This window comes from Amphiura filiformis, chromosome 19, assembly GCF_039555335.1.
Source record: "Amphiura filiformis chromosome 19, Afil_fr2py, whole genome shotgun sequence".
Classification (NCBI taxonomy): Eukaryota; Metazoa; Echinodermata; class Ophiuroidea; order Amphilepidida; family Amphiuridae; genus Amphiura; species Amphiura filiformis.
The window spans coordinates 29,932,834-29,948,295 of NC_092646.1; the positions used below are offsets into that span (position 1 = coordinate 29,932,834).

The window sequence follows — 15,462 nt, forward strand, 5'->3', positions numbered from 1 at the left end:
GCCGAAGATCAATTGAAAATTTTGACCTTTCGTATTGAAGATATGGATTGTTTTCCCCAAAACACAAAATAAATAGGTCTTTTTAGGAAAAAAATTCATATCTTCAATGTGAAAGGTCAAAATTTTCAATTGATCGTCGGCTTTTCCTCCCAGCTACATACACTTTAAGAATATATCATTAGATTTATAAAATTTACTTCGAGGACTGTAATATATCAAAAATGTGAAAAATATCAAATTTTAATAATTTGTCATAAAATTTGTATTATATCGTGAATTTCAAAAAATGAAAATTATTTGATATCATAAGGACATTCTTCGTATTCAAGATGTAATTCGATATGTCTGATGTGCTCTCATGTCCCACAAAAAATACTGTCGAAACACTCAAAACGCTCATTCCAGATCCCTTAAGTCAGTGACCGGAAGTCAATGACCGGAAGTCAATAACACGCATTAAACAATAATTGTTCAAACGTTGACCTATAAAACTTGTGGAGTATGAGTCTTTGTACCAGAGACCATACACTATATACCATACAATCATAAAGGGATTGTTCGTATTACAGGGCCTTCGCACAGTTGGTCAATATGTCAAACTAAGTGACATGTGCTATTGGTCACTTGATAATGACCGCAGTAGCATTGACGTTGTGCAATCAGTCGTACCTGTTTGGTGAGAGCCGCCAATCTTTGGCCCATAGCAATTTTTGTTCAATTAATTGCATGGTCACCGAGCATGAATAGTTTTAAATAAATTGCTAGATTTGTGGACACGTTTAAGCGTTTGTGCTGGTGTATTGACAGGATTTATAGTATGTATGCTAAAGAAGGACCAGTTTATATTTTTCATAATAATATTCATTCAGAAAAGGAGATATTTAATGAAAAAGAAAATCGCCAAAAGTGCAGCAAATGCTCGAATACAAAGAATAATCATACGCGTTTGTATGCACCATTTTGGGAATTGCCGCACCTGGTTAAAGTCGATCATTTCGTTCTGTAAATAGCTTAATACTAAATAGTTTACTAGCGGGCAATGGGTGTAATTTTTGTTTGCTTTTGTGTTGTTTTATGGAAACGCTCACATGAATTCTGGTTTTTTTTTCGGCATTATTGCTCGTGACTAATATTTGTAGCTAACCTTTGGCGACAGAGATTTTGGGTTAAGACGAATCGATATTAAAAACGTCACAAACTAATGAGATTGGATAAAAATTCGCAAAATTCGTAAGTAATTCCAGTATTTTATTCATAATTCACCTCTCTCATCACCTTGCATGAGACTTGAGCCATCTGACAACTTTATTTAAATAAAATATGTATGCAATAATGTAATCATCTGGAGAAACATTACCTGACAATAAGGTAAAATAATATATAGTACTATGTCAATATCCATATAAATGTTCCCCACAAGTCGCAACAAGATATTCCTGAAAAAAATTGGTGTCAGTTCCAATGTACAATGTAATTATTATTTGAATGTAATGTTTAAGATAGAATTGCATGAGAAGTTTTGCACTGCAGCACTGACAGGAACATTTAGTGGTAGTTCAGTTATCATTAAATAATTATACACTTACATGTTTTGGCGCAATAAAAAAAAAATGCAAATGAGGTAGCTAATTTGCATATTTTGCGCCAAAAATTGCATCACGTCTTAGGGCAGTCACTTACCACCACCCTACTAAGTAACACCCCAATACCCCTTACCAGCTCCGAGAAACTAACCTGGAAGCCAAAGGCATTTAAAAGCAACAATACAAATGTATAAGACCCCATAATAGCATAAGGCAATTTATAAGTCATTTTAAATGATTTTAAATGTGACGCTGAAACAAAGAATTATATTAATTAAATCACCTAATTTATAATTAATAAAGGACAAAGAAAGATAAAAGCAAAAGTATGCTTCATTTAGTTAAACAATAGTAACATCACTGTTGTCGTGTACAAAAAATAACTCTATACGACAATGCAAATCAGGATCAAGTGGACTAAGTGCACAGGGAAATGTTGATTTCTCAGCGGATGGAACAGCCTTTTTTTTCAGAGGGAGTATGTAAATTAAATGGAACAGCTATTTTGGGGCCATTATTTCAGAGGGAGTATGTAAATTAAATGGAACAGCCAAAATGCCAATGGGTATGTAATTTAACTAGAACAGCCTTAAATTAATATCGATATTAATATTGACGTCACAGATTCGATTTGTCACGTGATCGTCAAACCTGTAGTAGAAGGTGTCAGTTCTGCAGGAACTGACACAAAAAATTGGAATGTGCATGTGACCCTATGTATAGCCTCAAAGTGGAATTGGTATTGGAATTGGTAAACTTGTCATCTCAGTTCAAGGACCTAAAAGCTGTCAAGGCGTTCTCCTCAGCAAATGTTAAAATATGGCTTTCACCTCTAAATGGACAACGGCTATATTGATTGACTAATTGTGCGTCTATTAAAGTATAATACGTATATCTAAATAAAATAGGCTTACACAACTGTCTTGTTTTCAATGTATCTATACCTCTGAAATAATCTTGTTCGAGCTTTTTTTAAGAATATAAACAGTTGCGTCAGCACAATTGTACATGTAAATTGTACGTTGTTTTATTACAGTTTCTAATACACCGGTCTCAAGACATTGCTGTAGCTTGGTCTCCAAGGCGGGTCCAAATAGTTTCAGTCTGTACCAATAATCGCCGATATTCAAGGCTATGACGCCTCCTGTATAAACACATACAATCAAAAACACATGGGTTAATATATCATAGTCTACATTACCAGTCGCTATCCACTGTCCTCAAAAAGAAACTTATTTTGACAACAACCGGAGCAAGTTTTCAAATTTTAGCCCTGTAAAGGCCAAACCTTGACCTTTGACCTTTTTGCTTATAACTTGAGAACAGTATATCACAGATAGGTCAAACTATACTTTTTCTGGATCCTTGTGACCAGGGGAACACGATGGCATGTTGGTTGGTTTATAACTCAATTTGAACAACTTTGAATTTTTTTCCCTGTATAAAGTTCGATGACCTTTATGTCGACCATATTGGACAAAATATTTTTGGCTCTCCCCTAGAATTGTTTACCAGACTGAATGCTACATCTGAGCCAAATTTCACACTTTTCACACAAATTTAACAATGGTTTCACCATTCTGCAGCACTATACATATGATGTGCAGTAAATATTCATATATTCTTTTATACATGGATGCTTCAATTTTGACACAAAAAATATTTCATTGAAAACCCTCTCACTCGGCTATTTAAAAAAAAAGGTAACCACGCTTCCCTAGTAATGGCCAAATGAATTCTGACCATCACTTGGCTCGATGGATTCGTCTATTCGCTGTCGAAGTTACGTAATAATCGCTTAACTACCATAGCAACAGATGAATACAATTTTTGAATAGATAGCCCTGCACTACAAGCAGGTTGCACTCATCATGTGTATGTCAGCAATCATAGATTGAATACAATACCGCTCATTTCAAAGATACTAATCTTACAGGTGCGAGTGATCAGCATTTCTTTGACATTATGTTTCAATGCATAGGTATCGCGCGAACGTTGTAGTGCAGAGCGATCAATTCAAAATTTGTATTCATCTATTGCTATGGTAGTTAATCCTGTTACATCATCACTTCGACAGCGAATAGGAATTGTGCATTTGTTTCGTTTCTGGAATATCCCATTCTTAAATACAAACCTCACAAAAGGAAAGTCCTCCATTATTAGAGTTTAATAATTATTTTTACCACTGAACACAAGTATGATTATAATTAGGTGGTATCATACTACAGCGGAAGGTTCTACAGTTCACATCAATTTTATTAATTTCAATTAGTGTGGACTTTCTTTTTGCGAAGTGTTTATTACTTCATATTTTACCGGGTTTGACGATACGAATGATATCTGGTAATGCGTCAGCTTCAATATGACCTGCGCAGATGCCTGCACCGACGACAGCACAATCATAGCTTCCTATATTAATATAACGACAAATGAAAACAAAACAAAACATAAAAAAAGAGCAGTACAGGTGAATTGTCAAGGTATTTTATGCTTGAAAGAATCGTCGTTGATGGGATCATCGGACTTGAACGGATCTTGGAAGAAATAGAAAACATTTCACTTATGTTCATTAATCATATTCATGCATATTCATATAATCATGTTCCTTGTTGTGCATTGTCAGTATTGAAAATTGAAATAAGTCTAGAATGAACAAAATGGCCGTGGTCATAGCGGTGTACCGCGGTGGTATATCATATCTTACAGTACTGTAGCCCGGCTCACCCGACGTTGCCCCTACGAACTCTCACCCTCCTGGTATAGTGAGGGGTGCAACTGCCTGCCCTATTCACTTTATTTGTCATGGATATTGCTTATTAAGACCACCTATGCGAAAGATAATTTTACTGGCCCTCTGTCGGCGATACAAAGGTCAAAAGATCATACAGAGGTCAAAATTCAAATTTCATCTCTTCAAAATAATGTTCTAGAAAAGTTCACCAAATTATTCCTCTTGCCATAAGAATCCAGAAAAGCATTTTTTTTTTCTGTTATAAGCAAAAAATGTCGAAGGTCTCAAATATATCTCCACAGGGGTCACAACTTGAAAAATGCTAATAGGTCTGTCACACTACACCGAATAGGTCTTCCGTACAGGAAACGGATGGCATTTTAGTAAATCCGTTGTTGTTCGTCAATGATCGTTTTATGTTCTTTTTATGTCCTGCTATCATCCGCCAAATGCGTTTCGTGTTAGGTGATGTTCGTTCAGTCCGTCGGCAAGTTTGTGCATGCACAAAACTTGAAACGGAGTGTACCGAATACACATGTTCGGTATTTATCCGATGTGTGTTCGTATGGTGCTGCATATTGCCGGAGTTTGTTCGCCCTCCTTTCGTTCATGTTCGTTCTTTGTTCGTTGCACTCGGCCCGTGTTCGTTGCAAATACGTTCCTGTGAGGCCTTCACCACCGGATAGCATATTTTTGCATTCGGTGATGTACGTTGACCCAGACCGTGTTAGTGTCACACTACACCGGATCGGTCTTCCGTATAAGAAACGGATGGTATTTTAGCAAATCCGTTAGTGTTCGTCAATGTTCGTTTTATGTTCTTCATATGTCCTGTTATTATCCGCCAAATGCGTTTCGTGTTAGGTGATGTTTGTTTAGTCCGTCGACAATACGTTTCAAGTTTTGTGCATGCACAAAACTTGAAACGGAGTGTGCCGAATACACATGTTCGGAAGTTGTCCGATGTGTGTTCGTACTGTTCTGTATATAAACCCTGGGTTTGTTCGTTATTCTTTCGTTTATATACCGCGGGTGTTTGCAAGGTTTCGCAGGCGCTTGTGCCGGATGTAGGCCTATGGCGAACATGTGCATCGATCATGGGGGAGGGACTTTCTGAAGGGTGTGTGACGCAATATCATATTTCCCCCAGTACTTTAGTGACTAACAAGTAGAAAAAAGGGGGAAAGGAGAGAAAAAAAGAACAGAAAGTGAGAAAAATTGAAGAGAGAAGAGAAGAGAAAAAGTTGCATGTAAGTAGTATTGAGGGAGGGGCACTTTCTGAAGGGTAGAGGACGCAATATCAAATTCCTACCAGTTTTAGTGATTGACAAGAAAGAAAAAGGAAGAGGAAACATGGAAAAGGTTAAATTGTATACGTTATTGAGTAGGCCCAGGATAGTAGTACTAGTAAGCCTAAGTATAGGCCTGTGATTATTTAGACAGTGCTTAAATGTGGTTCCTTGGCCCAAAAGCCTGTGAAAATTACTGCCGGCCAGTCCATATGCAGGGCCCGTGATATTTTGTCACCAAAGTCAGTATTTAAGACGGACTTATAGGTGTATTCCTGACTTTAACATATCAATCCATGCATGCTTTACCTGAAATTACGAGTCTGAAGTCTTATATATCTAAGTGTCAGTGGATCAGTGTAACATTTTAAATTTTGCAAATTCAAAATGATGCACTAAAAACAATTTTCCATTTTTAAAACTAAATTTATACACAATAGGCCTAGGCCTAATAATGTAAATAGGCCCTACAGTCCCCATGCAAATGGCTTCAATTGGACAAGTCTTCCTTTTTGCTTCTGCTATGGACATCCACGTGTTATTTTTAAAACAATTGTTTATATTATACAATAATGGTGAAAACTTTTTAATGGCTTCAATAAGGCTTTCGTTTCACCAATTTGCGGCTGTTTCAAACTAAAATAGTACCCAATAATAGTGCTAAAATTGATCCAAAAATGACAAATGGCGTCAATTGGGCCTTCATTGTCCAAAGGTTTCTCACTTCTATTGCCCCCGGACGCTGGTTGCCCTGATATATCAGATTTGTAGACATTTGGTACATATTAGCCAATATTTGACCATTTTCGCCAAAATTTACCCCCTTAAAAGTTGTCTTTCCCCACTTTGTTCACCCTCTGAAAAAGTGCTTGCTACGTCACTGCCTCTAAGGGGTCAAAAACCGTCTCAAACACCCTCTCCTCCCCCACTTTTCTGATAGGGTGGACGTCCCTGTTGGTGCCACATGCGACGGATTCGCCGGTCATTTGTCGGACGTTGAACGATTGAATATAAAACGCCTGCAGGATTATTAGCGGCCACAACGCATAGAGAGACGAACGGGAATCGGACCCCAAATCCGGACATTTGTCGGACGTTGACCCCAAATCCGGTCATTTGTCGGACGTTGAACGATCGAAAATAAGACGCCTGCAGGATTATTAGCGGCCACAACGCATAGAGAAACGAACGGGAATCGGACCCCCAAACCCGGTCAATTGTCGGACGGTGAACGATCGGATATAAGACGCCTGCAGGATTAGTAGCGGCCACAACGCATAGAGCGACGAACGGGAATCGGACCCAAAATCCCACCGAATCTTCTGCCGGACTGGTGATTTTTCCACCGAATAAAATATTTTTGTATTCGGTGATGTACGTTGATCCAGTCCGTCGTAGTGTGACAGACCTATAAAGAAAATAGTTTACCATAACCAGGATGTTTCCTAAACGAAGTAACATGGTCAAAGCCCAATGAATCATATTATAGACCTTGACATATTTGCGATGTTCATGACGAAACACACAGAATTGTATTTCCATTATGATCAATTTTAACTATTTTAATGTATGTATGTCGTAGGCCACTCTCAAAATAAGTAAGTAATACACAGGTCCCAAGTTCAAATTCTGGATGGGTAGTGGATTTTTCCCATTTCTTAATATATATATTTGATAAGGAGAAGTAAGATGAGGTTTTACTCTATTTTACTCTGTCCATAATCAAATTAAATTTGATTACGAAACATCCCTAAAAGAGCCCTTATTATGGCCAAAATAATCTCATTTTTATTCACATAATTGAACTTTTAGGTACATTCTATAAGCCTTTGCGGGTAGACCTGAGATGTCGTCGTTTGACGTCAAGCCGATGTGCACATCGCTCACACGGTTGTTTGATAGCCTTTTGATGGGATCATTTATTAGTTTTTCAAACAAAACATCATGTACAACCAAATTTTAGGCTTAAACAGCTAAATGTGATATCATGCTAATGTATATAGATGCTTTTGAGTCATTCTCAACTTTAATTTCCCCTCTTTTACAAAATTATTCACTTTTATAGCATTTTTATAGCTTTTTCGTATATAAAATGTTTCTATTAATGACAAAATTGGTGGCGCTATTTAGTTACTGGAAATTACTGTTTCACGCTTTTAATACAAATAATTCCTTTTATTGTTTGATAAAATATGTTTATAAAATGTCTTTGTTGTTTGTTTCACCTATTCCAGCTGTTTTAATAGCAGTATTAATCACCTACCCCTTGCAAATAAAGAAATAAAAGAAACTTTTTGTTGCCTAGGTTTTATGTTTTGTAAAGCGCCCAGAGGCTATTTGCGTTGGGCGCTATATGAAATATCTCTTTATTATTATTATTATTATTATTGTTAAATATGATTTAGGATAAATAGCGCCATCTATAGTTTGCATTTAGTTAATAATGAAGCCAATTCTATATACGTCAAACAACTGTGCTCAGCGAATATCGTTTCTGCGCATTTCAAAGTACACAGTAACAATCAGGTGGTGTATGACGTGCATTCCCTAAATTCAGTAAATTTTCATCGTCAACCGTGTAATTGAATGGGATTATTTTGAAATTTTAAAACGCTTGAAATATCACAAACAAATAGGCCTATGTTGATAAATAATATAAATACAAGCTAAAACCGTTGGGGTTCGATAATGAACCCCACAAAACTAACCGAGTATATGGAAAATGCCATACGGCCGGGCGGTTTCACGAGTTGCCGGCTCGATCATGTCATCCGCCGCCTGGTAACAATGTGCGTATCGACGTGACGACATCACAAGTCTACCCGCAAAAGGCAATTCATAATAACCACCGACCTCAAGTTATGGAACATGACGTTTCATACCTAAGTCAATTAAAGGTCATTCCAAGAACACATGAATATATTGGAGTTAAAGAACTTTGAATTGAAAGATGAGTCTGTTTGAATTCCTGTAGTGTGTCTCAACTTCCCAGCAAACACAAAAACGTTTTTAAAACGTTTTAAATAAGTTATATTTTGGGTTTTGGTTTAGGTAAAAACGTTTTAAAAACATTAAAATGTCGGGTTATATAAAGGTCATGAAATCGTTTTAAAACGTTTTGTATGAAAACACACTACAACAATATTTTTAAAATGTTTTCGAAATGTCATTGTTAACTATTTTTGCAAACATTTTAGGCCAAATATTTTGTCAACACTTAAATAACATTGTGTTAAAATATTTGCACCCAGCAAACACAGAAATGTTCTTAAAATGTTTTTACAAAACGTTTTAATAACATTTAAATGTCGGGTTATATAAAGGTCGTGAAAACATTTTAAAAACGTTATTGTAAATATTTCGGGCAAACATTTTTTGCAAAATATTTTTTAACCCCCAAAATAACATTCTGTTTAAAATGATTTGTACCAAGTTTTCAAAAATGTTTTGGAATGTTATTAAAACGTTTTTATACCCTTTATATAACCCGACATTTAAATGTTTTCTGTACAACATTTGTGTTTGCTGTGCAGTAAATTACCAAGACATGTTATTTAATGTTATGAAAACGTTTTATACCATTAATGTACCCTTTATACAACCCGACATTTAAACGTTTTCTGACAACCTTTTATAGCCTTTTGCGAATGATGTCGAAAACGTTTTGTGTTTGCTGGGTTACCTGTCGGAATAGATGTTGGATTGTCCTTACTTATCAGCTCTCTGTACATTTTGCCATATGTACCGCTTATTTGCATATTGATCATGTTCTCTAAGGGCTCAAGACCGTCGATGTTCTCAAAACCAAGCTTCTTCATCTGAAAATATAAATCCACATAGGCTATTTTTATTAGGTTTGTGGTGAGCAAAATACATATACACGCATTTTATAAATAAATAGTATTCTTAAACAGTTGAGAAAGTTCCTGCAATCTTATTGGTTCTTAGCAGTGTGATATGAAATGATAGGGAGATTGCGATTTCCAAAAGTAGTATCGAACGCCCGTGCAATCTATTCAAAGTTACGTTACAGGAGAGTGGTTTTGATTAGATTGCACGGGCGTTCAATAGACATTTTTCCATCTTTCCCATCATGCACTATTCCAGGGGGGTACGGGTGTCGCAAAACGCATCATCTCCCGGGGGTGTACAGAGTTCTGTTCATTACATTCTGGAATACCGACATTTCGGCTGGTGCCGTCATCGGAAAAAGGAATCGCATAATGGCGCCGATGACTCGTACCTATCCGGGGCAAAAAACATCATTTCTATGCGTTATTGACATGGGATCGTCAGGAAAAAAGTTTCCTGTTGTTGAAACCTAACTTTGTATACTATTATTATCTTATATATAGATGTTCTACATTGCTCTATAACTGTATCACTCGTATATTTATCAATTACGTAATTAGTACCATCGATGGTCGTTACAAAAATCCATTTATATGGAATCAGTATGCCCATATTAAGACAAAATAATTGCCAAGACCATCGGGTGCACACGATTTATGAGGTTGGTGGACTACGTCATACCCCCTGGAATAGTGCATGATGGGAAAGAGGGGGAAAGGTCAATACGTACGCGCTATTTGAACCAATCGGAGGTGCATAGCAACAACGGAACTGACCGATTCTAAGCCCTAGGATTTGATTTGATTAAAATTTGGTATAGGCCTACTTATGATAAATATTTTTTATTTGTAAGTGTTTAAGAATGAGAATAAAGGTATTGTTTTTAGCCGCTGTCGTGCATCGTCTCATGCTGTACCACGAATATTTAATACTGCACAGTGGACCTCAGTGGTACCATGCTTCCTACAAAGACAAATCGAGGGTTGAGAGCCAGAAAGCCGAAACTTACAATTAACTGCGCCTACAAAATGAGCATGAAGTCGCCAGGGCACTATAGAATATACAGTCCATTAATCATGACAAAATTAAATATATAGAAAACAAAAGACATTGTAGAGGCAATATAGACTTTTGAAGACCAAAGGAAGGGGTCAACTTTATGCTCTTATGAGAGCTGGTCATAGTGAGTTACGGCTTTCTGGCTCTGAACCCTCCAAATGCAAAAGTTTGTGGTGATTTGCTTAGATTTTAATACTACCTTGTCTGGACAAGCGGTACCATTTAATGGTTTCAGCGGATTTCTGCACCGCAACACAAAAAGATTTGCACCTTCTTTGCATAAACACTTACCTCGAACCCTAGGAGTCCAGATCCAGCCGCAATATCAATTATTTGACATTTTTTGTCCGAGACAAATGTTGATATAATATTGGCAAATGCACGAACTCCAACAGTATATGGACTTATATACGGACAACACGGATGTTCGTCATGTTCGTACTGAAAAAGAACAGATTTGTTGCAAGAGTGAAAATTTTTTTATTGTAGTATAACGAAAAAAACACCAATTAACACTGTTTAATTCTATATTGTCACCTAATTTAATATAAGTTACGACATTGGTTGTGATTATTTTTTATCATTTCACATTTCGTCGCCAGAGTGCTACACTATCGTAAGTGACATTTTGGGCAAAAATGAGATTTTGACGAATTATGGAAGGCCATTTAAAAACGCACATTTAAAACCAGGTTTTAAGTTTCAAAATTGCTTAATTATTTTTTAGTTAATAAAATAAAATATCGTAAGTGCAATGCAATTTTAATTAATGCATGCAAGACTATCGTATGTGCCACTTACGATAGTCTTGCACGCTAATTTTGTTTTTCATTTGCTGCAATACCATCGTATGTGCCACATACGCTACTTTATTGGGCCTAAACAGCAAAATCACGGAATGCTACACCATCGTAAGTGCAAAACAGTCTCTAACACATCACTGGCTGTGACGTTGAAGGCTGTATGCGTTGTCACCATGCTGGATAAGTTCATAGCTCCCCTAACTGGTAATAGAGACGATAAATCCGGTGTTTTTAGTTTTAGATTCAGTAATAAATCTTGAGAGATAACATTACGGCAAAAGGTGTCTTGCTATTGTAAATATTATGTGCCAAAATAAATTAACACTTGTTAAGAAACATAAAATGACAAAATATTGGATATTTGAGCCGATATTACGCATATCCTAATTTAGCAATGCATGCTACAGTATACAAATACAACATGTTTTGAGGGGAAGTAGTCAAAACTACTGGTCCCTCGGTGTTGGATGATTTGACTACTTCCCGACGCGTAAGCGGAGGGAAGTAGTCAAATCATCCAACCACCGAGGACCAGTAGTTTTGACTACTTTCCCGAAATAAAACATGTTGTATTTGTTTTACTATACCTCATAAATATTTTCACTATCACGGTAAAATCGTAAACAAAAGTCAAAACACACACCAGTCAACGTGCATGCCGGCATGGTAAATAAGCTTAATATTTTGGCTTACCTGATTTTATTGGAGGATTTCTGTTCAATCAATCTACATTTTGACCTATATTATTCGAATTTTCTTTTTAACATTCCATAAATAACAATTTGTTTCATAAAACGTCAAATTCGTGTGTTATTTTCCATCGGTATCTCGGGAAAATAACTGCAGCAGACGCCATTTTCACGATAAACGCATCTGCAGAATCGCCGTTGTGTAGCATAACGATACGTCAAAAGGAACGGTGACGCGCGGGGTCGATACACCGTGTGGTAGTAGGGTGCGGGAGTTCTTCCTACTTCCCCGCGTGCGCGTAATTGCACAGGCGCGGGGAAGTAGTCAAAATACCGTACTCGGACGCTGGCGTTATTAACCAATAAGATGTCTGGATTACCTAATAAATATTTATGAGGTATAGTAATATCGTATGTGGCACATACGATAGTGTTGCACTCTACACTTATTTCTGTTTGAGTGCAACACTATCGTATGTGGCACATACGATAGTGTTGCACTCTACACTTATTTCTATTTGAGTGTAACACTATCGTATGTGGCACTTACGACATCTAAATCAGTAAATAATTCATCGATTTATTAACTTTAACACCATTTATACAGTTTATATTATTAAAATCAAATTGCTTTACATTCCCATGTAATTTTATGGCTACTTAGAAACAAACGGCTACGCTAAACACAAAAATGCTCCTCCTGTAAAACTGTCCAAACTGCACTTACGATAGTGTAGCACTCTGCCGACGATTTACCTTATATGGCATGTAGAACTGTATTCATTTTAAAGCAAAGTTGAACATTGATGGTGCTATTTATCTTAAATATTGTTGCTTGTTTACATCTTACTATAAATTGGCTAATGTTGTGTGTATATGGGTATGTATGTGTGTTAAAGGCTCCGTCAGTTTTGATTCGAGCCTCGCCAAATTCACACGGAAGATCAAGAAAAATATGAGGAGTGCTTAAAGGTACCTTTATTCGGAGGTCAAAGGTCAATTTTTTAAACTTGGTACGATTGGGTTTAAACTTGGTGAGTGGAATCCTTGATATGAGGGGAATGGGGAGGTCAAAGGTCAAAGGTCAAATTTGAAACTTTGACCCATTGGCCTTAATCTTGATCAAATTCATACGGGAGATCGAGAAAAATAAGAGGAGTGTTCTAAGCGACATTCAGATGAAATCGGTGGTCGGAGGTCAAATGTCAAATTTGGTCAAAAACTTGGTCTTGGCCTTAAACTTGCCCAAATTCATACGGGAGATCCAGAAAATACGAGAAGTGTTATAAACTACATTTGGTTGTAATCGAAGGTCAAAGGTCAAATTGTAAACTTTGTCCGATTGGGCTTAAACTTGGTGAGTGGAATCATTCGAGGTCAAATGTCATAATGGGGACAAATGTCAAAGTGTGTCAGATTCAGCATAAACTTTGTAAACTAATTATAGCAAATTTAAATTTAAATCAATACCAAATGTTTATGAGTACGGGCATATGGTGCTTAATAATTACATTCTACAGATGTTATCAATCAAATTCAGACCTATTTTCGTTCTGTTAACCCTATGAGAACTACCTGCCGATTGGCCAAAATGAATATTGTGTCCAATTTTGAACCAATCAAGGAGGGTGTTAATAAGATCATCTGCAAATGCAAGTTTGACCACAAATAGTTAAAGCCTGGTCATTATTGGCAATTGAAATGAGCGTTTCAAGTTATCAACCAATCAGAAATGCTGTTAGATGACCAGTAGTGTCCAGGGTGTTAATACCTAAAATGTCTGTTAATTTTGCCAGTAAAGTAATCTTTCCTTTTTCCGGAACTTCATGCCTGCTTTATTCCGTTAATATGCTACCTGATTAATTGATTTAAAATAAATAATAGATTGCTCTGATCCTCAAGAGAGCACTCCACTTCCACCTCTTACTCGAATACTATCACTGTCAAACCCAGATAAGTAAGCTGACATGCACTTACATGATACGTTTCTCTTTCCTCGGCGAGATCTTTCCAATTCAGATTTCTGTGCCTTTCAACCATATCAAGATATTGTTTCATATCATGATTAGCAAAGTAATCGGCTTCTTCTTTCGTGAGCACAAACTTACGACTCTGAATCGTAGAATATGCTGACATGATGAGTGAAGTTATTGCTGCGTTCTGTTCAAGCTTTGATATTAATTTGTGGAGAATGAGATTTTACCCAAGATAATTTTAATTTTAATTATCTTGGGTTCTATGCATGACCTTTTAAAAAAGGTCATGCATAGAAGCATATTGGGTTCAGAGTACTATGTCTTTGCATATGAGATTGTTGAGATTTTTATTTAACATGTTTACTCTGAAAGGTAAAGTTTTTGTTCACTTGATATGATCGCAGTAGCATTGACGTTGTGCAGTCGTATGATTGCTGCATGCTTGGTCACCCTTGAATGTAAACCGTTGACTCATAGCAAGTTTTATTCAATTTTTTTTTTAAATTAACAAAGTAGTGAAGCAAAAATAATCAAATCACGACCTACATGTAGAAACAGAATCGCCGGGTGTACTAGTGTAGTGAAACTTGCTATGGCAGCACTGCAATTATTAAGAAGGGGTGAGGGATATGAAATCGGGAGGGGAGAACAATACAACGTGCCTAAATATTGGCATTTTTTGTAGCTGGAGGGAGGGCAATGCATCTTGAATGCCCCCGTACACCTATCTTTTTTTACTAATGGGGCCCTACTATAAATTCACAGAAGGTAGCCATCAGTATCAGTGTATAAGTTCACTACACTTTATTTTGCTATTCAGGTACAAACTCTCAAGGTCATCTATACATGCATAATCTCATATTTAATTTCATTTAGTGGACATATTTCAGTCTTGAATTTCAGTAATTGCAATGCAACAGAACGTATATACCGTAAAACCCCGTCTACAAGCATATATAGTGTTTTTTATAAAAGCTTAATTAATTCGAAGCAAGCGTTAATATACATGTACCAATACAATAGATCGGTCTTAAAATAATACTTGTTTGTATATGCTTGGATCCGTAATTTATTTGCTCAAACTCCATAATGGCGACTGGATTAATGTAGCTTTCATCAGAAGCACACTATATGCTTGTAGACGGGGTTTTACGGTATAGCGTCAGCAATCATGTCAGCTTATTCCACAATTCAGAGTCGGAATGCTCACGAAAGAAGAAGCCAGTTACTTCGCGTCACAAAGTAATAATTTATGAAACAATATATTGATGGACTTGAAAAGGATAGAAAACAGTTGACAAATTGTGTCGCTGTGGAAAGTGAAACATATCATGGATAATAGGGGCAACCTGCTTGCTTGGAGGCCTCTGTATGTGTTTATATTGTGTTTTTGTATTCGCGCGTTGTAGTGCTTAGCATGCTTAGTGGGTGCGTATACTCTTAAACTACAGAGTCATCTCTGAATGACCCCGGTTGTCAA

At 36.7% G+C, this 15,462-nt stretch overlaps 1 protein-coding gene across 1 annotated transcript; it reads right to left on the reverse strand.

The window, feature by feature from the left end:
- Window positions 1–1,219: 1,219 nt before the first annotated feature.
- LOC140140339 (methyltransferase-like protein 27) lies at window positions 1,220–14,185 on the reverse strand. Its single transcript, XM_072162104.1, has 5 exons — window positions 13,984–14,185; window positions 10,806–10,955; window positions 9,286–9,421; window positions 3,900–3,992; window positions 1,220–2,727 (listed from the first exon to the last, which is right to left on the reverse strand). Exons 1-5 carry the CDS (start codon window positions 14,140–14,142, stop codon window positions 2,522–2,524), a joined length of 744 nt encoding a protein of 247 aa, XP_072018205.1. The 5' UTR covers window positions 14,143–14,185; the 3' UTR covers window positions 1,220–2,521.
- Window positions 14,186–15,462: the final 1,277 nt, after the last annotated feature.

Excerpts from the sequence above, each read along its gene's own strand:
- LOC140140339 (XM_072162104.1), bottom strand. The coding sequence starts at position 14,142 with ATGTCAGCATATTCTACGATTCAGAGTCGTAAGTTTGTGCTCACGAAA. Across the intron at positions 9,422-10,805 it reads CTGGACTCCTAGGGTTCGAG|ATGAAGAAGCTTGGTTTTGA; the intron begins GTAAGTGTTTAT and ends TTATATTTTCAG. Across the intron at positions 3,993-9,285 it reads TCCAACATCTATTCCGACAG|GAAGCTATGATTGTGCTGTC; the intron begins GTAACCCAGCAA and ends ATATTAATATAG.